The sequence below is a fragment of the Carassius auratus genome, chromosome 35 (assembly GCF_003368295.1).
Source record: "Carassius auratus strain Wakin chromosome 35, ASM336829v1, whole genome shotgun sequence".
Taxonomy (NCBI): domain Eukaryota; kingdom Metazoa; phylum Chordata; class Actinopteri; order Cypriniformes; family Cyprinidae; genus Carassius; species Carassius auratus.
Genome location: NC_039277.1, coordinates 3,576,376 through 3,599,652, shown reverse-complemented (window position 1 = coordinate 3,599,652; position 23,277 = coordinate 3,576,376). Strand labels below are relative to the sequence as shown.

Genomic DNA, 23,277 nt, shown 5'->3' with positions numbered 1-23,277 from the left:
TCATGCTTTGGCTAGTGGCTATTCACATCAGCTGCATGAGACCATTGCAAATCCGATGATGATTAGCTGGGTGGGCAGTGCCCTGCTCACGCTGTCTCACACACGCTCTGACAACCACTAAACACAAGACAGCTTCAGCGATAATGGCATTCTCAAACTGGAAGTACCGCAAATTAAAGGCGAGAATGTTTCTGTAACATGCACGGTATGCCAAGGAAAAAAGACTTTATCCACGTCTGCCTCAAGCAACTCAAATCTTATGAACCACCTCACATCAACACATGCTAACATGTTACTGTACTGAATATTTAATGCTGTGTTCAAACCAGACGCGACTTGCGCGAATAACTCGCACTATTCCCGCGTAGTTGGACGCTTGGACATTTTGAGTTCATACGCTTCATTCGCACATTAAAAATAACTTCACAACAGACGCGAATTCGCGTCATGGGGGGGCTTCTGCCAATTGAGTTCACGCAGCATTTTCAACCACCATTTTTATTCAGATAATTTTCGAAATATTACTGTTATCATGTCATGACATGTAGTTTTGAAAGTATTTCATGCGAGAATGTAGTTGTTTTTGGAGGTTGTCTTTGCATTGACTTAACATTAAAATCACTCGCTCCAGATGCTCTATTTGCGTCTGGTGTGAACGCAAAATAAGAGTTGGATAGTGTTCTGTTTATTGTGCAGTAACTTTAGGCCTAATATACAGTTACAGAGATTTGCACAAATGGCCAGGTTTCCCTTTGTTTCTTTTTACCCAAGTTTAAATTTGTTGGTCTTAATTTTGCACTTGAATTTTATATTCAATATTTATTTTTTATATGTTTTTATTTCTATGCATATCATATGGCAGGCTGCAATATATTGAGTTCAAATAAATACAACATTTTCTAAAATACTTGTAGTGTTTTTATTCTTCAATCAGTTAATATAAACATCTTATATATTAAAGATGTTATAGAACATAATAGCGTTATAAAACATAAAAAAGACGCCACAGTTACTTTGCTGAGTAACTAATTACTTTTACAATGTGGTGACTGAGTTACTAACTCAATTACATTTTGGGAGAAGTAATTTGTAACTGTAACTAATTACTTTTTTCAAATAAGATGACCAACACTGCTGGACACTACAACAAGCACTTTTGAGGAAAAGTTAGCCACTATATCTGCCATTATTGCGATAATCATTGGATCTTTGAAAGATATATTTTTTGAAAGATAAGTTTATTATTGGCGATACTAATGCACAGTTATAATCATAGGTTGAGTTTCACATTTTTGCCTGGGGGGGGGGCATCTACTGGCAAACCACAAGCTCTGATCTTTATTTATCTATTTTATTTTTTACATACCTCATATACCATATTTTCGACATTTCAATTATTTATAGCCTATATAATTTCTTCTTCATTTACAATAAACAGTCACTGGTAGGCTATGCAAAGAGGGGAATAAAAACTTATATTATACCTAATGAGAATCTGCCTCTTTTGCTGTATCAGCATTAGTGGTAGTAGAATAAATATTGTAATATTATAATTTTATAAGTGTAAGAGTTAGAGACCTCCACTCTTTGTTGTGGGTTTATAAAAAAAACCAAGATGAATATACATTTTGTTTTATTAAGCAAATCTCTGAAGACTGAAGTACGAACAGAACGAGAAGGGAGTCCACTCAAGCGATACTTTGAGATTTGCAAAAAAAATATTTGTTTTCGGCAAAATCAATTGGCTCTTGTCTGTCGAGCCCCAGGAATCTTTCTGAGTGTTTTTCCCTCTCCATGTGCCTGCCCTGACCTAGTTTTCCCATGTTAACTGTTTCATTTGATTCCAGGTGTGTCTCATTGCTCCCTAATTAAGTTGTGCACTTAAGTTCGAGGCTGTTCAGTCTGTTTGTCGGGTCTACTATGTGGTATTTGTGTGTCATTCCTTGTTCCTAGTTCCTGAGTTGGATTTACCCCTATGTCTGGGATATAATAAAGACTATTTTGTATATTCCACAACTCTGTGTTCTTTACTAGGGCCATACCAGACTGTTCCTGGTCCTTGCTGCTCTAACTAGCTACTCAGACGACACACTGTGTGTGTTCTACAATGCTAGTTTAAACATCTTATGAATATGAAGATGGTCCAGTCCCTGAGTTTAGCCCAAAGAGGGCCCCAGTCCCTGAGTTTAGCCCCCCAAAAGTTCCTGTTCCCATGTCTAGCCCCGGAAAAATTACTGTTCCTATGTCTAGCCCAGAGACAGTTCCTGTTCCCATATCTAGCCCAGGGAAGGCTCCTGTTCCTGCTTCCAGCCCTGAGAAGGCTCCTGGTCCAAAGTTAAGCCGGGTAGCTCACAAATGCACATCCACCCACCCACTCCTGCCTCTTCCACCGCTGTTATCTGGCATCCCCTCTACTCGCTTTCGGCCCACCATCACCATGGAGCGAGTTCCACAGGACTGCCATCCTCCAGCATCGCCATGACTGGAGTATCCCTTGACTCCACCTTCAGCCTCTAAGCCCTGGACTCAACCCGGCTCATGGACCTGTCAGTTCCACCATGGCTCCTAGCTCCCTCCTCTCCACCATGGCCTGGCAGTCCCTCATCCCTCCAGCTTCACCTTGGTCTGTCATCTACTATTCTTTGCCTTGGGACTCCACTCCTCCGGCTACACCTTGTCCCTTCGTCCCTCCGGCTCCATCAGGCTCCTTCATCCCTTCGGCTCCTCTTCTGTCATGGCTTTTGGATCCGGTCACTTTTGGATCTACAACTTTTTTGTAAGTCACCGCTGCAATCTGCTCTGCCTTGGCTCTTCGAATCCTCCCCCATCTCCCTGGCTCATCCACTTTCCATCTCTGTCTCGGGCTCCTCCGCCACATGCTCCGCGGCTGTTGGTCTGTCCCCTGGAGTCTTTGGCCCTTCCTCCTCCATGGCTCCTCCCTCTGTCAGCTCCACTGTGGGTCGCTGTCATGGCTGTGGCCTGGGTCCCACCTGGCTCCTCCTGCTCCAAGCCATTCCCGTTTCCTCCATGGCTCCTTCCTCCGTCGTCTCCACCCTGGGCTCCATCCACCGTACTCCTCCCAGGCCTCCTCCCAAGTTCCCACCCCCCCACACAATATGTCACACCCCTGGACTCTTTCTGTTTGCTTTCTTTATTTTATGGTGTACTTGTTACAATGTTATTATACTGTACATATAAGTACTAAGAAATATTAATTAACTACATTCATTAATCAACATACTATGTGGTTAGGGTTAGGATTTGGGTTTGACTTATGGTTACTTACATGCAATTTTGCATAATTAATTGTGGACCCACTTTATATTAAGTTTACTTACATTTAAATTAATAATTTAGTACAATGCAAATATTATGTACATACATGTTTTACATTGTACTTATATTGTACTTATAAAAATACCTGCATGTAATTACATTTGTAATTAATTTCTGTAATTATATTTATATTTTCACTGTTGACTCATCCCTTACACCTTAACCCACGCTCAAACTTACCCATACCTCCAAGCCTGTCCATAACCTTACCCGTATCCCAACTGAATAGCAGTACAAGTGTTTTGCAATACAATATGAACACAATAAGTACATTGTACTTATTTTTTGATGTAAGTTCACAGTAGTTTAGACCACCTAAAGTGGGACCTTAATGGTTATTATAATAGTAAGTTTGTGTAACAAGGACACCTTAAAATAAAGTGTAACCAAAAAGTGTACCCAAAGTTTTACAGGTTGCATCTAGTTGTTAAACCTTGCTCTGCAAAACTTTTGTAAGATTTGCATTTAGTTCTACCAACATTACGAGTGGGGTTAAGTGTATGCAGTGTATGCAACGCTTTTCGCAGAATGAGGGTTACAATTTCATGACGTTTTCAGACTAGGTGTTAATAGTTAAAATTTGCATCTGTTTGAAAAGTAGTGATTCTTGACTCATACTTCTGCTAGGTTTTTGTGGGACTTCCTCACTGCTAATCAGACCAACAAATTGAATAATGTGTTATATTCTATCATATATGATTACATAACAGATAAAGCAAGCAGTCTTCAAATGCTATTTTCACTTACTCCAAAAAACTTGTGATATAGTCCTTGCTGCAGGCTGACCAGGAGAAGGGGTTGGTGTTGGCTGTGATATGGGCCGCCATCAGCTTAGCTGTCTCATGACCTTTGGTCCCGCAGGAGTTCCCAATCCCATCATGGTTCATGCCGAAACTGTGAGACAAGTGGCAGATCATGAGCTTTGAAGGATCATGTCAATTACATCACACAAAAAAACAAGCTTGGGCAGCTCTGAAAGATCAGGAGCAGGGGACACCTCCTTCAACTAAGATGTAAAGAGAGGCTCATTCTGGCTTGGTAACAGCTGTGAGAAGGGGACAGATGGGTCAAAGGCTAGAGGCTGTCTGAAGCACTGAAGGAATGTGAAAGTTGTAATCACCACCCTGATTCAGGCCTGTCAATCAATAATTACACGTTTGAGCAGACCTCAATCGAGTTGTCATCTTTTAATGAACCTGGCCTGCCTTTCTCCAAGCTGCTTTCATCTGCTCACGCGCCATCGGCATACAAGACTGCTGAGGCATTTAGCCACATTCCTTGCTGGCAACTTCACAAATACATCATTTGAGCCGTGCAAATTATGTTCCCTTACATATCTGTCTGGATATTGTATGAAAAAGTCAGATCACTTTACGTTGAGACATTTAAGCTTTCGTTGTCAGCCGGGGTCTATCCAAAAGCAGAAGTCAGCCTCTAATGCATAAAACATACCCCCCCACCACCACATCACACAACTCCTCAGTGAGTGAGGTGACATACAGCCAAGTATGGTGACCCATACTCAGAATTCATGCTTTGCATTTAACCCATCCAAAGTGCACACACACACACAGTGAACACACACCCGGAGCAGTGGGCAGCCATTTATGCTGCGGCACCCAAGGAGCAGTTGGGGGTTCAATGCCCTGCTCAAGGAAATCTAAATCGTGGTACTACCGGGCCGAGACTCAAACCCACAACCTTAAGGTTAGGAGTCATACTCTCTAACCACTAGGCCAGATTAAGATTAGTCCACACATTTATGACATTTCACTCTACTCTCAATATAATTCAGCGCAGGAGAAAACTTCCCCACAAGAAGTGGGCGCTATTTTTACAACTGCTCCATAACAAAAGCAGACGCAAGACGTGATAGAGGAAACTGCCATCACGCTGAACTTCATCTTGAACTAGATCATGGTTATTTTTCTACGCTTTCAGGATTGGGTTAATTTGTCCAGACTTTCATTTGCCTAAAGATGTGTGTACAGGCAGTTCAAGCTTTGAATTTTGGCTAGAGGTATATATATAGTAATGACCACAATAAATCCAATCCAGTCACAGATAGATTATGAGACATGAAAGCATTACATGTAGAATATTTTGCCATTTCTCAACCATAGAGGGCTTTGTCCAAGTACTTCAGGGATGCAATTCAATGAACAGTTGCACCGCTTTTACATGCTGTATTTCACTTGCTACCCACAATCCAGTTTAACCAAATACTACATGCTCTGACACAGGTGTCACATAAGATAACATAAAGGGGAAAAAAATCTAAGAAAAAAAGATAATAATAATTACTTAATTTGAAAATGTTCCTGAACCCAATCCAAAGGCAAAAGGGCCAACAAGTGCTAAGCATCTCTCAGGGAACTCCTTCAAGACTGTTGGAAGACCATTTCAGGTGACTACCTCTTGAAGCTCATCAAGTGAATGCCAAGAGTGTGCAAAGCAGTAATCAAAGCAAAAGGTGGCTACTTTGAAGAACCTAGAATATGACATATTTTCAGTTGTTTCACACTTTTTTGTTACGTATATAATTCCATATATAAGTCCACATGTGTTAATTCACAGTTTGATGCCTTCAGTGTGAATCTACAATTTTCATAGTCAGGAAAATAAAGAAAACTCTTTGAATGAGAAAGTGTGTCCAAACTTTTGGTCTGTACTGTACATAGTGTTTTTTTTTTTTCATACTATGACATCACAATGGCTACCATCAACTGTTTGGTTAACCACATTCTTCAAAATATCTTCTTTTGTGTTCATCAAGTTTTAGTTTTCATTGTTGGGTAAACCACTAAGTAAACAATGGTAATGATGCCTGCCTTAGTAAACACCAATAAATAAAAACAATTAACATATTATCATATTTTATCACATATGTCCATAACCGTGAATGTTCACATTCATGCAAATGGTCAGAGAGACAAATAGAGAGAGAAAATATACTTACTTGTGTCCGATCTCATGTGCAATGGTAAAGGCAGAACCAAGGCCTATATCTTCATTAATACTACAGCTCCTCTCTGGCTCACACATTCCTGCTACGGATGCCAAACCTGGCCACACGTACACAGAGACACACAAAAACACACACACAAGAGGTCAGTTCAAGGTGTAGAAGTGCTACACTGAGTCACCACAATAAAATGAGATTCTTCACATTAACCTCGACACCACTGAACTTGAAGCTGGTGAAGTTTATGCGAACGTTGTTTCAAATCACCATGGGGGTGGGTCAACTTTGACGGCTAGACGATTAAATAAAAAAAAAACGGATGTTTTAGCTGGAAAATGTCTAGACAAGGGGGTTAGAATTATAAATTCTACATCTGGTAACAAGGTACCACTTAGTAATTCAAACCAGAGCTCGGAATTCATCACTGTGTGCCCCTAAAATATAGATGTTTTAGTTATTCAAGGTTTCAGAGTTGCAAAAAGAGTGAAATAAATCATTTTCTTAAACCTGTTAGGTTTGTTCTTTAACTTTCACAAATCTTTCTACATAGGCAGCTTGATGACTAAAATGTGACATAAGAATTGACTGATTTAAAACACTCCTCATAGACAGCAACAAAGTTAAACGAACAACACTCAATATTATGCAAAGTACAATGGACAATCGACTAACAATTGAGGTTTGGCTAGAGATTAATAGAGATTTGGATCATCATGTTGATAACATAAAACATGTTACTCCTATAAGCATAAATTGTAATGAATTTAAGTAATTTTTTATAAGTCACAGTCTCTTGCTTTATGTTGAATTTTTTTGTTCTTTTCTGGGATTGTCTGCACATTTTTGGGTACATTAATAAGATTTCATACAACTTTCTTCTATGTAACAGAAAAAAAGGAATTTGGAGGGAATGGTTGCTCTTTTACTTGCATTTACAATAAATGGGGCTTCTAAGCATCAAAAAAGGATGCAAAAGGAGCACAAAAGTATCAAAACAAAATGCACATGAGGACATTTCCGTTAACCATAAAACAAAATATTATGAAGTGCAAAATGTAAAATACAGGAAAACCACCTGTAAAAAATATATATGCAAAATTCCTTCATTTTAACACATTACATTTTTTTGTTGTTGTTGTTGTTTGTTTGTTTGTTTTTGATTTTTCACAGTGTATCATGTGAACTACAGGTGCTGGTCATATAATTAGAATATCCTCAAAAAGTCTATTCACTAATTCCAATCAAAAAGTGAAACTTGTATATTATATTCATTCATTACATATAGACTGATATATTTAAAATGTTTATTTCTTTTAATTTTGATGTTTATAACTGACAACTAAGGAAAATCCCAAATTCAGTATCTCAGAAAATTAGAATATTGTGAAAAGGTTCAATGTTGAAGACACCTGGTGCCACACTCTAATCAGCTAATTAACTCAAAACACCTGCAAAGTCCTTTAAATTGTCTCTCAGTCTAGAACTGTGGGCTACACAATCAGGGGAAAACTGCTGACTTGACAGTTGTCCAAAAGACGATCACTGACACCTTGTACAAGGAGGGGAAGACACAAAAGTTCATTGGAAAAGAGGTTGGCTGTTCACAGAGCTCTGTGTCCAAGCACATTAATAGAGAGGCGAAGGGAAGGAAATGATTTGGTAGAAAAAAAGTGTATAGCAATAGGGATAACCACATCCTGTAGAGGATTGTGAAACAAAACCCATTCAAAAATGTGGGGGAGATTCACAAAGAGTGGACTGCAGCTGGAGTCAGTGCTTTAAGAACCACTTACCACAGACGTATGCAAGACATGGGTTTCAGCTGTCGCATTCCTTGTGTCAAGCCACTCTTGAATAACATACAGCATCAGAAGCGTCTCGCTCCAAAAAGGACTGGACTGCTGCTGAGTGGTCCACAGTCATCTGCTGGTGTTTGTCCACTATGTTTTCTGAGGTCCAAGGTCAACGCAGCCATATACCAGTAAGTGTTAGAGCACTTCATGCTTCCTGCTGCTGACCAACTTTATTGAGATGCAGATTTCATTTTCCAACAGGACTTGGCACCTGCACACAGTGCCAAAGCCAACAGTACCTGGTTTAAGGACCATGGTATCCCTGTTTTTAATTGGCCAGCAAACTCGCCTGACCTTAACCCCATAGAAAATCTGTGGGGTATTGTGAAGAGGAAGATGTGATATGTCAGACCCAACAATGCAGAAGAGCTGAAGTCCACTATCAGAGCAACCTGGACTCTCATAACACCTGAGCAGTGCCACAGACTGATCGACTCCATGCCACGCCGCATGCTGCAGTAATTCAGGCAAAAGGAGCCCCAACTAAGTATTGAGTGCTGTACATGCTCATACTTTTTAATTTTATACTTTTAGTTTGCCAAGATTTCTAAATAATCCTTTCTTTGTATTGGTCTTAAGTTATATTCTAATTTTCTGAGATATTGAATTTGGGATTTTCCTTAGTTGTCAGTTTTAACCATCAAAATAAATAAATAAATAAACATTTGAAATATATCAGTCTGTGTGTAATGAATGAATATAATGTACAAGTTTCACTTTTTGAATGGAATTAGTGAAATAAATAAATTTTTTGATGATATTCTAATTATATGATCAGCACCTGTATATACTGTTTTCTGAAGCAATAAGATATTAACGAACCAACATTTAATAAAATTATTTTAAAAATTCCTAAAAACAAAAGCAGTAATTTAATTTGTCTTATAAAAATATCAGATGTGTCCTCCTCACAAAGAATAAGCAAAGATTTTGTCTTCACAGTCTCAAAGCCCGCTGCTTCTGTTAAGGGGAGGGAGTTCCCTTGAAGCTATGAAGTTGTGGAATAGGCTTTTGCAAAATCCAGGTGTTTCTTAGTTCTTTTTTCCCCTCTATCTAACCTGGGAGAGCAGAGCAATTCTCACCAGATTACACCTGTGGGTGGTCGGTGGGAGGAAAACACAAAACCCTAAAGTTAGATGCATGAGGACCATCCAAGATCCAAGAAGCCTGCTCTGGTCTCTGATTAGATCAGACATGTGGTGGGAAGTTTATCTTTGCAAATTCAAATGCAGAGACCTCAGCCTTTAATTTCAACAGCTGAGTCTTGTATAAGTTTAGAAGCACCTTTCTGTGCTTTTAAATAGGTGCTGCACAAGAACAAGTACATTTAAATATTTTGAAGAATGTTTGTATTCACAGTTGTGATATTTCATTACAAGACATGTGAGATCCAATTGATCCAAGAGATTTGGTCTAGTCAAACCTAGTGTTAAGTGTCTTTACACAAGGTTGCGCATATTAAATTTAAGAGCTATAGTGGAAAATGATCACTGAAACATTTAAAATCTGGTCTTTGCCTTTTATATAACTCAACATATATACCATATATTTATATATATTAATTTTTGTCTCAAACACGAACGTTATAGAATTTATGTTTTTTATGTTGTTATTGTTTTCTGCATGTTGGTTCCACTACATGACATTATTGGTCACACCACACAGTGTGGTTCAAATAATGGCAGTTTTGCAAAAAAAAAATTATAAATATTAATAGAAATATTAATATTAGAAATATTAATAAAAGATAATTTCAGACTACTTAAGAATTTAATTATTTTAATGAGGCTCCCCCCCCCCCTTTCATTTTAATATTGGAACTATCACCTTGACATTTTCGACTACGCCTCTCCAGAAATGTAAAAAGTCAAACTCATGCTCATTATTAAAGAAATGTATTAATTGAATTTTGGAACAAATTAATATACAGGACAAACAAATAAACACACAAACAAACAAATAAATAAATAAACAGGACCTCATCACTGTAAAAATTATACAGATATGGAATGCCATGAGACTAAGCTACTGCTTTAAAGTTGATAATATAAAAAAAAGAGTATTGGAAAGGTATAAACCTGACCTCCCTGTGAGCAAAATATTATTACAGATATTGCACAAGAACATGGAATACAGAGAGGAGCTCCAACAAAGCACTTCTGGACTCTTTATCTTACTTATCCAGAGGCCCAAACAAGTGTGGACATGCAAATCAAAGGCTAATAAGACACCAACTGGAGGCAAGAAGGGTAAAAAAAGGAAAGAGATACGGGATGGAAGAAAGCTAGTGAGAAGAGGCTGAGTCGAAAGCTTATTGGTGGGGCTTGTTTTCCTAAGCCGTGGGTGACTTGTGTTATCCCCGCTCCCTGATTACCCATTGACCCCCAGAGTGCAACACGTTGACCTGAGATCACGATGGTGCCTCTAGGTGAATGGGGGGTGTTGAAGTGAAGATGAGGTAGAGAAAGAGGAGAGGGACAGCAAGGAAGCAGAGGAGATTCCAGGGCAATTAAAGGGACCCGGGGAATGTGACGAATGCGGTCAATCTGTCAAACCACCCCTGGAGTCACAATATTACTTCTAAGATATACGGTTGAGCACTGGAGGGGGCTTGTTCAGATAAGACAAGGATTTGACATTGCTTGCAGACCATTTAAGGGGGACAAAACACCAGTGTTTGCTTTCTGCTCAGTTATCCTGACTAAACATATTAATTCTTCTTTTATCTGTTGTTCTCGGTTATACATTGTATAGTCTAATTTTCTTCGCTCCTTTTCTTCTTTTGGCTTGCCTAGGGGAGGGGTAAACATCTCTGTCCCGTAGCAGACAGGAGTGGGAATGTTTGGAAATTAAACAAGAGACAGCGGCGGCTGTAGAGGCAGGAGGCTTTGAGCCATGTTTGAGCTCAACGTGAGTCAAACGGCTCTATAAAGACAGGACAGTAAAGTCTTTTTTAATAATCTCACCAAATTATTTAGCATTTGCCATTTAGTGACATTCATTTAAAGGGTTAGTTCACCCCAGAATGAAAATTCTGTCATCATTTACTCAACCTCATGTCGTTCTATACCCCTAAGAAATTATTTATTTTTCAGAACACAAATTAAGAAATTTTTAATGCAATCTGAGAAATTTCGGTCCCTCCACTGAATGTCTGTTCAGCCAAAACTCTCAAAGTTTGTAAAGAGATCAAGAAATAAATCCATTTGAGTCTTCTGAAGTGTCACGGTCATGTTATATGATGAACAGATTTAAATTAGGCTTTTATTCACATATAAACACTGGTCAGCGAACATAAACGGAAGCTCAAGCATATTTGTTTAATGCACGAAAACCTATGAGGTTCTCACATTTCACATCACCAGGTTTGAGCTTCACCAATGAACCATGACGTTTGTTCTCACATGTCAAGCTCTTCTTAAATTGTGAATAAAAGCCTAATTCAAAGGGGTCATTTGATGCAATTTCAAGTTCTCCTTTCTTTTTGGAGCGTTACAAGCTGTTCATGAATAGACAAGATCCCTAAAGTTGCAAAGACTAAAGTCTCAAATCCAAAAAGCTATTCTTTATAAAAGTTAAGACTGGTCCACACCCTCCTAAAACGGCTCATTCAAACACTTCCCACATGTCTACGTCACGATGTGGGAAAATTTGCATAACACAGCCCAAATGTTCACATAAAGAAAGAAGGCGTAACTTGTGCAACACAACGCGTAAAAAGACAGTATTAGTCATTATAATCAGAAATTATGTTCCCACTGGATGCAACAAATGCCTTATTTGGAATGTTTTTTTTGTTTTTGGTTTGTTTTTGTCTTGTCGCACTATAAAGTGATCATGTCTTTTTAGAGGACTTGGATTCGCTCGATTCATATAGATTTATTTTTATAATATCTTTATGAATGTGTTGAATAGTCAACATTTTCAATGGGGAGACAAAAATTTTGTAGAGTTTGATAAATACCTTAATTTTTCTTCCAAATATGAACAAATTTCATATGGGTTTGGATGGGGGTGAGTAAATGATGAGAGAATTTTCCTTTTGAGGTTAACTATCTCTTTAAATCAAAGTATATTTAGTCTTAGGAAATATTTCAGGTACTTACCGAGAGTACCGCAGGGTTTGTTCTTATAGGTGCAGATGTCATACCTAAAAGAAAAAAGAAATCAAAAGTAAGGTCTTCATATGACAGAAATTCAACAGGACTTATGACGAAAACGTGAATGGTGTATGCCTGTGTAAAACTTGCTAGTCAGCGAGTTTGAATGGGGTTGCTAATGTTTTTTGGGTGGTTACTTGATGGCTGGAGTCAAAAGAGGGTGAAACTTTAGTTTGATCGTCCACTTAAGACATTCTGCTAACTTTGCAAATACATGTCAACTTATTTTACTAACCCTAACCAAACAAACTACTAATACTCTAATGAGAGTTAGTTGATATGTACTTGCAAAGTTAGTAGTTAGTAGAATGTCTAAAGTGGACAATCAAAATAAAGTGCAACCAAAACGGTCCAACTATGATCCAGTCATTTTTTTCACCCATTTTATTATCCAACATGTGCAAAGTAAGTGTTAGCACAGTGCATTAATATGCGATTATGTTCATAACACATAAACTTACATTAACATTAAAAAGGTCCATATATGCATTTTATCTGCTTTTGCTTTTACCAGGAAAGTTGCATATTGAAGTTTAATACTTATTATACTACTTCTTTTACTTATTTTAAGCAAGTTTAAAACTTCAAACTAATTCAATTTAATTAAAATCTATTGACCCACTTTTTATTGACAGCATTCACCATGACTTACTGTCAAATATTTGTTGTTTATTTTGTAATTCAACCCCGCCCCCAAATATAGGCAGGCCTATATGAAGAATGCCAAATATTTCCTTATTCTCCAAATTGGGCATTTAACACCTCCTCAAATATATCACAAGCAGTTTGGGCTACTGAGTCTGGCCAAAGGCAGGCAGCCAGGCTTTGTTTGACATTGTCTTTAACCTAGAGGAAAGACACAGTCCCCGATCTGAATCATATTAAACTCTCTCAGAAGCATTGTGTTTTGCATCAGGAGCTTGAGAGGAACAGCGCAGACGTTTTGCATATATTTAGTCAGACTGGTAGTTGGAAAGTTCCTATCGCCCTTCTATTTTGGTGTCGATCTGAAGATATCCATGCGCTCTGTTTACTGTGGCAGCTGAAAAGGGTCAAAAGAGCCAAATGATCTTTGAATCTGGAAAACCATACTGGAATACTGGAGCCAAAAATAAATAACCAAAACAAGGGTTTCTTTGTTCTTCTTTGCACAGTTTATAAGCACATAAGTTGCTGCTTATACAATTTATACAAATGTGAAAAAATTTAAACTCATTGTGAGATCGTGTTCATGTAAAATATTAAGAAAATGTGAGTGATGCTTGCCCATAGTACCAGTCAATACCATTTAAGCTCAAAGTACAGCACTCGTAGCATAATGCTGATTACCACAAACATTATTATCATTTTTTATATAAGCATATATATATTCCACAAAATAAAGAAGGTTTGCAGGTTTGGAATGACGTGAACGTGAGTAAATGATTCTTGGGTGAATTAATGACCATACAATTGACAAGAAAAACTTCACAGTTTATACAATACACAAGTTTTAACAAAGACTTAATCTATACAATAATAAGCTTTACTTTTCTGCATTTGAACCCTCCATAAATGTAAACCCCTTTTACTTCCACTGCATGTGCATCTCAATTTTTGAAAAGAAAATAAAGAAAATGGGGGATACACTGAAATTATTATCATTGTAACATAACGCTACAAATTCTGTTGACTGAGTTTGTACTGAACCAGGAATAATATTAATATAAAAAATATTAATTTCAAACAAAATTACTTATTAAACATCAGAGTAAATTAGATGGAAGATCAAACATACATATGTGTGTGTGCGACTGACCCACTGTTTCACTTGATGTCTAATTGATGTACATACTGTACTGGTAATACAAAATAATAATAATAATAATAATAATAATAGCATACACAGGGAATGATGAACAAGGTCTCTGCCTTGAAGATGGGCTTTTAATGTATTAGCAAACCAGGACAATGCAAATTCAATTTCGTTAGCTCCCTTCTCGTCCCATGACTCCCCAAGCAGAGCAGAACCACGAGCATTAGGTTTTATCCGTAGGTCTCATGGACTTATGTTGAATAGCTGACCTCTTCTGGACGTAGATTTATTTTGATTTAGCTACTTTAATCTCCCTCAGCTCTCGCAATGGATTGTATTCCAAACAAGCAATATTGCACCCCCCCGTCAAGCTCCGGACAAAAGTCTAGGACTTGAAAAACATTGCTGAAGAGGTCAGGATGAACCGTCCGTCTAGATGATGCATCACACAGTCTTATGCTTCTTCCTCTTGTACCAGCAGAGGTACTGCAGCAAATGTGGCAAATGCAATCACTCTAGAGTTTCTGTCTAAATGTTTACATCTCTGAGCCACCCAGTGAGAGGGACAGCTGACCTCACAAAACTGTCCATGTGACCTCTGCTGAAGTGAAAATTATTTCAACAACATATATATGGATTAGTTTGACAGCACTAATATGGATATATAATAATTTCTACTGTGAGAGTGATGTCCTTTTTCTGTTACACTGTTAAATTTAAAATAACACACATATATACAGTAAACTTAATAAACTACAACTATACTACAATGATTTACTTTCCTAAATTATGGCAACTACTGCAGTTTTAATACACTTCATAAACTTTACATTTTATCAAAATTAACACTTTTGGTAAAAAAAAAATTAACTTCATAAATAAATGAATTTAATTTTAGAAAACTTTGAAAACTACATAGTGAAATTAGAAAAAAAAAATATTGCAAAAGTCTCAAATTTTGATAAAATTTTAAAAGTTGGATTCTTTTTTAATTATCATAGTTACAATAGTTTATGAAGTTTATGAAGAAAATCTATAATTAAGATTTATGCATTCATTTAAGGTTTACTACAAGTGTCACAGTTATGGCAGTTTCCTAAAATTATGATCAGTTTAACAATGTACAGGTACTAAAATTGCGATAACTGCTTAAAAGTTTACTTACGTTGTTGCAGGTTCCATAGTGAATTTTTTGTTAAATATTACACTACATTTTGATATTGATAATATTTGATATTAAACACTGTACAGACAATTACAACTATAACAAGTATACTAAAAACTGTTCACAAACTACCATCACTATTAGTGATCGACCGATATATCGATATTTGGCTTTTTTTTAAAATCGCCATCGGCTGATAGGTTTTGCTGCTTTGCTGATGAGTTTGCAGCGGGACTTTTATTTGGACGGCGCTGAGAAAGGTCGAGTCTAAATGCACAGCTCACACTCTCCCTCTTGTTCACTGTCGTTGTTAAAAGTTTTGTCTTATATGGATAGAAGTCTGTCTAATAATCAGATTAAACAAAGGAATTAATATGTACAAAAAGTATTCTAACGATTGCTTTTATATTATTAGTAATAGAAAGGCAAACATTATAATACTTTCTCGTTTGCCACCAGCATTAAGCAAATATGCATATATATAGTTTAAACAAATCTTTGAATGACTAAAAAACATTTAATTTCACAAACCTTGAAAACTTTGTTGAATTCAGCTGTGAGATCTTGTGAAGTGCGTATTTTTATCCATCATGATCAGGTGTTCCTACGTGACGGCCGGTCTGTGTGAATTGAATGGTTTATACTTTAAACTTGTGATTTCAACTTATGCTGCACTTTTTGCATTTGTCCACTGTCATATTCATGTCATTTTCACTGTGTGCTGTATGTAAAATGAGAGTTACCCTGGATTTCTTTGAAAAATATGATTCCCAATGCACAAAAACTTCCCAGAATACTGAGTGTCCTTTTGGTTACAGTGTTTACATCCTTTTTAATTATATTTGTATCAAATATTTATTCATTTGTGAAAAATTACGAATCTAATGTATAAGCATGTAATTTTCCACATGTATGTTTTAATCCAATGTCAAATGATTTTACATTTCTTAAATATTAATAGTAAAAAAAATAAATTATTATTATATTGGCTGCATATCAGCTAACATCCCCCCTTTTTTCCAAGATATCGGCATTAGCTGCCAAAATAAACAATATCGGTCGACCACTAGTCACTATAACAGTTTATTTATTTTATTTATTTTAGTTACACTTTATTTTAAGGTGTTCATTTTACAGTATAATTATACATTCAAGTGCTGAGTATTATAAATAACAACAAGTAATTACTATAGTCTTAGGGTTAGGACCAGGGTTAGTTACATGTATTTATGCATAATGTGCATAACAACGTATTTATCGTGTAACAAGTAAATGATAAAATAAAAGGTGTCAAACAAGGGTCAAATGCATGACTAATTAACACTGTAGTAGTCTATTAGTGTTCCAAGAACACAAGCTGTAACACTGACTTTTACCAAAAATAAGCAAATAATCATAATCGGTTTGAGAGCTAATGAGTAAAAACATTATGTTGAATGGTATGCTGGTGAGTTTACTTGAACAGGCTTTTAAGGAAACATCACTCTGATTGTTAAGCTCTCCTTCAGGCTATCATTAGTAGTATATGAAATCACCTCACATAAATGTCTCCAAACTAAGCAAGGCTAGTATAAATGGACATAAAATCGCAGCGATGCAGGGCACCTCCCTCATGGAGTACTCAATAATAAACTAACCACACAAAACTAATCAACATATTAGCCTTCATATAAATAAGACTTTGTTCATGGTGCTTGTGAATCGGATTTGATTTTCCAATCAAATCTAGAACTGACTGACTACACAGACTAACTGATGAACTCTGATCTGTTGATTCATACAGTGTACTCAGTGTATGTCAAATGACTTTCTTACAATGTGGAAAGAGAGGACAGGAAACTGAAATATTGCCTTTGTCTATCGTGACTTTTCAGTCACAAGCATACATTTATAAAAACACTATTCTCTTTTGTCCAAAATAGCTGTCTGTGACTCATTCACTACGTAAGTACAAGTAAATGTCACATAGTCGACTGTATTAAGGAGTCCAGAGTTACGATAAATATTTTATTTAAAATAAACGAATAAATATACATAATTATTCCTTTCTTTAAAGAAATCTATTCTCATCTTTTCTGACTTACTAAAAGCCACATATTGATGAGGTCTGATTGAGCTTGTAAGTGTGTTTTGTTCTGTTCAGATTACAAAAAACGAAATCTGAGTTGGAGATGCCAAAAAATCTGCATGTATCTATATAGAGGTTTCACAAACTGACTTAAGATCTAATGAACATTTTTGGCTTTGGATATAATAGCTATCCACCATTTGACTTAAACTATTGTACTTGAGTAAAGCCTAAAACAATCAGAACAGATTTCTTAAAACAAAAGCTCTGGATCCAAAGAATACAATGTGTACTTAGGAGTCATTTATATTTAACTGAAATATGACATGTCAATTCCTCCAACAGATTTAACACAAAGGCTTCCCTATCTTTCTGAAAGGAAAAATCTCTGACTAGAGTTTAAAGCTGCCCTTGATTCAAAATGAAATCCATTTATAACGGCAAACTAGCTGCATTTGTTTGCCAGATTCAAAACCAGTCTGCCAGAAATTAGTAGGACAACGGCTAGTTGTTTACAACCTAGCTTACTTTGGCAGATTGGTGTCTGTTCTGAAGAAATAAACTTAAAATTAAACTTTCTAGTGTCAGACGCACTGCCTGTTTCAGTCAATTTGAAAAGTTATTTGGCCTCCACATGTTTAGCAAAAATATCAAGAAGTTAAACACATCATATGTACATAAACATAAATATCCAAAAAACCTCTGACGGTTTCAAGGCTTGCACCTGTCCAAACCACACAGTCATGCCTCAGTGGACACCAATTAACAATGACATTAATAACCAGTTTAGTCTCAGCTGTAAACGACCCACCCAATATATGCTTCCAGGACAAACTGTCAAACTCAAATGCCAAAATGTCAACCAACCCTAAAACAAGCCTTTATTCTTCAATTCGAGTGAAATTGAGAACAATTTAGCTGATTGCTCGCCCACAAACTAATGACTGAAAAAAGATGTATTTTTGGCTTTATGATAAATTTAATGAATTAAGGCAGGGATTTCAAAAGAGTATGTATTTAACAAACAAAGAATCACTTAAAGAAAAATTAACTTAGGAAATTAAAAGGCCACCTCAGGTCAATAAAAACTATTTTCAACAAGACATGTTTAATGTGCTGAGTTACATGGTCAAGAAGCATCTGCAAAAATTAAAGAAGAAAATGCTTGTTTAAACAGTGGTTCTTAATCTTAAATAGCGAACTAATGGAAACTAACAGGAAATGTGAAAATTGTTTCAAGTGAGGAATGAAAGTGAAGTATTGTAACTATACAAACTACTAAGTACTGGATGGCACGCAAGAGCTAGAATAACCGCCTGCTTGTTTTAAATCAGAAGTCTGGGAAAGTTTCAGGTTCTTCAGATGCACCAGTTGACCAGCCATAAATCATACGATATCCATTCTGGAATTGCACACAAATTGCACTGCAGTCTTTTCCCAAAATGTAATTTGTGTGGAAATATTGTACGTCTGCAAACAGAGGCAAGAGATGCTTAAGACAACTTATCTCAGTTTAATGCATATTAAAGTAGTGTTTATTGTTGCAGCGCTGCTTTGTTTACAGCTGTCATGGTGCAGGGTTCTCAGCTTCCCTTGCAGTCTGTGTTGTCCTGTCTGTTCGGTAGCTCATTGTCTGGGCAATCAGCACTGATCATGGCGGGGGTGCACAGATAACGAGCTGATTCTTCCCCACCTGTCGCTCGTTCCCCCACTCCCTTATATGTCTCTGCCTTTCTGTCTGTCGTCGTGAGTAGATTGTTTTGTCTTTGCCCATGTTTTGTGTGGTGTCCAAGTTTCATTCTCACCTTCTATTTTCCTGTCTTAGGATCCGTAGTTTATTTTTGTATTTTGTGGCGAGAATAAAGATTCTTTTCTGAGTCCTCTGCCTAAACTGCACCCCGACAGAATCTACTCACCATAAATGGATTCAGCAGAGGAAACGTAGCTGCGCCGAGCAGCAGGGCTCTCTTCTGAGTCAACAGCAGGAGGAAATCGCGGCTTCTCATCACGCCTACTTGGAGATCTCTCTCCAACTCAACCAGCTAGCAGACAGCTTGACCAGCTGCAGGCCAGCCCTTCAGTCCCACCTGCTCCTCACCACGTGGAACCGTGACTTAAACCACCCGCTCCATACTCGGGTGAGCCCAACTCATGTCGGTCATTTCTGTCCCAGTGCTCACTGACTTTCACTCTCCAGCCTTTCTGTTTCCTCACAGAGCAATCCAGGGTGGCGTTCGTCATCACTCTCCTAGTAGGTCAAGCAAGAGAGTGGGGAATGGCCATGTAGGACAGCAGGCATGAATACATTGGCTTATCGACCTCGCCACATGGATCGACAACCGGATTACTCTCTGTTCTCGGCACCGAAGAGAGGGGATTCCATATGAACACGTCACCGGGATCGTGTGTGGAACAGCATGTGACTTGATGTCTCAACGCTGCATCCTCCCGGAGCCCTTTCTGTTTAGCTCAGTGCTTGGGTGCAGCATTTCCCCCAGTCTTGTCTCATTCTGTGTTGCATGAGGAGCCAGTTAACCTGGTGGATGTACCGGAGGCTTACAATGATTTGAGAGCGGTTTTCAGTAGGTCCCGAGCTTCATCTCTGCCTCCACACCACCCATACGACTGTGCGATTGACCTGTTGCCTGACCTAAGGACCGTCTTTACTCTCTGTCGGGTCCGGAGAGGGAGGCGATGGAGAGGTATATACATGATTCTCTGGTAGCAGGCATTATCCGTCCCTCTTCCTCTCCAGCCGGGGCGGGGTTCTTCTTCGTGGAGAAGAAGGATGGACCGTTGCGCCCCTGTATTGGCTATCGGGGGTTGAATGACATCGCCCTTCCTCTTGACTGATCTCACCTCCACAAAGAAACGATTCTGTTGGTCGTCGCAGGCCCAAGCTGCGTTTGAGAACCTTACGAGTCAATTTATTTCGGCCCCCATTTTAAAGATCCCTGACCCATCTCGTCAGATCATTGTGGAGGTGGAATACGTAGGAGGTGGGGGTTGGGGCAGTTTTGTCTCAAAGATCATCTTTGGACATGAAAATACATCCCTGCGCCTTCTTTTCTCATCGTTTAACCCCCACGGAACGGAACTATGACAATGATCATAAAAATCCACAGTACATGTACATTCACACCGCCAAGAGAATAAATTCTAGGCAGGCTCTCTGGGCATTATTTTTTTGGACGTTTCAGGTTTACCATTTCTTATCGCCCGGGCTCTAAGAATGGTAATCCTGACGTGCTGTCACGTTTTTGAGGCTGAGGCTAGCCCCACCCTCCCGGTGGCCATTTTGCATCCCGATCGGGTTGTGGCTGCAGTCACCTGGGGGGGGGGGTCCAAGGTCGGCACGGCATTACGCAATGCTTCTGTTCTCACTGGATGCCCAGGGGGTCTGCTCTTTGTACTGAGTCAGTCCAAACTAGCGTACTACAGTGGGGCCACTTTTTTAGTCTAGCTTGCCACCCTGGATCGACTCGTACTTGTAGCTTAATCAAGCAGCGGTTTTGGTGACCATCCGTGGTGCAGGATGCTCGATGGTTTGTGTCGGCCTGTCCTATGTGTGCTGCGGGTAAGGGATCGAATCGACCCCCAGCAGGGCTACTCCAGCCGCTGTCTGTCCCTTCGTGGCCCTGGTCACACATAGCGATGGATTTTGTGACTGGCTTGCCTCTGTCTAGTGGCAAGACGGTAGTTCTCGCTATGGTAGACAGGTTCTCCATTTTATTCCCCTCCCCAAATTTCCGTCAGCGAGGGAGACAGCGACTATCATCTTAGATCATGTTTTCCGTATTCATGGCCTCCCGGTGAACATGGTTTCTGACAGAGGTCCCCAGTTTGTGTCTAGGTTTTGGACAGAGTTCTGTCGACAGCTGGGAGCGACTGCGAGCCTATCCTCTGGTTATCACTCGCAGACTAATGGTCAGGCCAAGCGTGCCAACCAAGATTTGGAGAGAGTTCTGCGCTGTTTGGTGTCTGCTGAACCGTCATCTTGGAGTTCAAGGTTGACCATGGTAGAGTATGCACATAACTCCCTCCCGGTTTCATCTACGGGTTTGTCTCCCTTCCAGTGCTGTTTAGGCTACCAGCCACCTTTATTCCCCTCTCAAGAATCTGATGCCGTTGTTCCCTCCGCACATGCGTTTATTCAGAGATGCCCCCTCAGTTTAGAAGGATCCACCCGGTTTTCCATGTTTCGAAGATCAAACTCGCCTTTCGCTCCCCCCTTCAGCCCCTGACCTATGCATCTCCGCCTCCTAGGCTGATCAAGGGGTCGCCAGCCTATACTGTACGGCGGCTCATTGATGTGAGGCGTAGGGGTAGAGGTCATCAATATCTGGTAGACTGGGAGTGTTATGGTCCGGAGGAGAGATGCTCGATTCTGGCTCGCGATATTCTGGAATGCGCTGTCATTGATCAATTTCATCAGCGTCATGGTGAGTCCCCCGGAGACGCCAGGAGGCATCCCTGAGGTGGGGGGTTCTGTCATGGTGCAGGGTGCCTTCTCAGCTTCCCCTGCAGTCTGTTTTGTCCTGTCTGTTCGGTAGCTTGTGGTCTGGGCAATCAGCACTGATCGTGGCGGGGGTGTGCAGATCACAAGCTGATTCTTCCCCACCTGTCGCTCGTTCCCCCACTCCCTTATATGTCTCTGCCTTTCTGTCTGTCGTCGTGAGTAGATTGTTTTTTCTTTCCCCTTGTTTTGTGTGGTGTCCAAGTTTCATTCTCACCTTCTATTTTCCTGTCTAAGGATCCGTAGTTTCAGATATCCGGCAGTGCGTGTGGTCTGCAGTGTGCCGGCCAGCTCGGAGTCCACTGCCTACCCCGCGCCCTGACAACACCGGTAACCAAGGAAATACTATATCGCTGCCATTCCATAAGCTGTCATTTTCATTCAGCCCATCTGCTGATTTTGTTTTGTGCAGGTGTCTAATGTAGTATAATTTCACAAATCAAAAGTCAGTCCATTGAAATTCCATTGAAATTGCATAATTATAGCATTCACACAACAAAAAACAACTGCTGATGCTACATGTGTGCAGCACTACTGTCTGTTCAAAATAAAAAATATAATTGAGGATTTGTTGCTTTTTGCTGCTGTACTGAACTCTTTTATTTGAACTTCGTATTGAACCATGACCCCAAAACCAAGGTACGTATCGAACAGTGACTTCTGTGTACTGTTACACCCCTTTTAAAGGGATTTTAAATTTGGTCATGCTTACCAATATGTGCTTTAGAAGTACTAATAAAGACCCAATATGCTAATAATATGCTTGCTAGTTAATAGTCAGAATTGGTCCTTAAACTAAAATCACGATTTTGAACAAATGAAGTGTTGTTGACCAAGTGGGATGTGTTCCTGAATCAGCATCTCGACCCTGAAACAACATTCCTTTCAAACAGACAAAATCCTAACCATATCCCCAACCTCAACAATGAACAACTCCTGAAATCAGATGGAAATAATAGTAACCAACCTTGTAATGAGAACAGCATTGTCGTGATGGGCGATCCTGTTCTCTGGGATACTGTTTCCATCTTCATGATGAGAAAGAATGGATTTCTGCCACTTACAGAAGCTGTCTAGAGATTTGTCTGCATGGTGGTTTATCTCCAAGTCGGACTGCAACAAAAAAACACCAATGCAACATATCAGTGCAACAAAATCTGATCCACAGCAAGATGAAAATCCCAAACAAAGGACGCTTCAGCTTGTTAAGTTTATATAGTTTATTTAATATAGTATATATTCTTTACTTGGTAAAATGTGAATTGTAGCTCTTATGACATCATCTTAGAGCAAGCTGGATCTTTTGATTGGTTTCCCAGTTTGGGAAGAGTTATTTGACTCTCCCGAGAACATAAAAAAACACAACAACCTGGCTCTCTCATTAATGACATTAACGTAAAATCTTTTACAAAGTTTCCC

General features: G+C 38.9%; 1 protein-coding gene across 1 annotated transcript in view; it reads right to left on the bottom strand.

The window, feature by feature from the left end:
* LOC113054050 (A disintegrin and metalloproteinase with thrombospondin motifs 6-like) overlaps window positions 1-23,277 on the bottom strand; it is a 107,120-nt gene that overhangs the window by 71,792 nt on the left and 12,051 nt on the right. The window contains exons 8-11 of the mRNA XM_026219337.1: window positions 22,826-22,971; window positions 12,261-12,304; window positions 6,296-6,401; window positions 4,084-4,230 (exon numbers count right to left, since the gene is read on the bottom strand). Of these exons, the coding sequence (XP_026075122.1) occupies window positions 4,084-4,230; window positions 6,296-6,401; window positions 12,261-12,304; window positions 22,826-22,971 (443 nt within the window). The remainder of the gene's footprint in view (window positions 1-4,083; window positions 4,231-6,295; window positions 6,402-12,260; window positions 12,305-22,825; window positions 22,972-23,277) is intronic.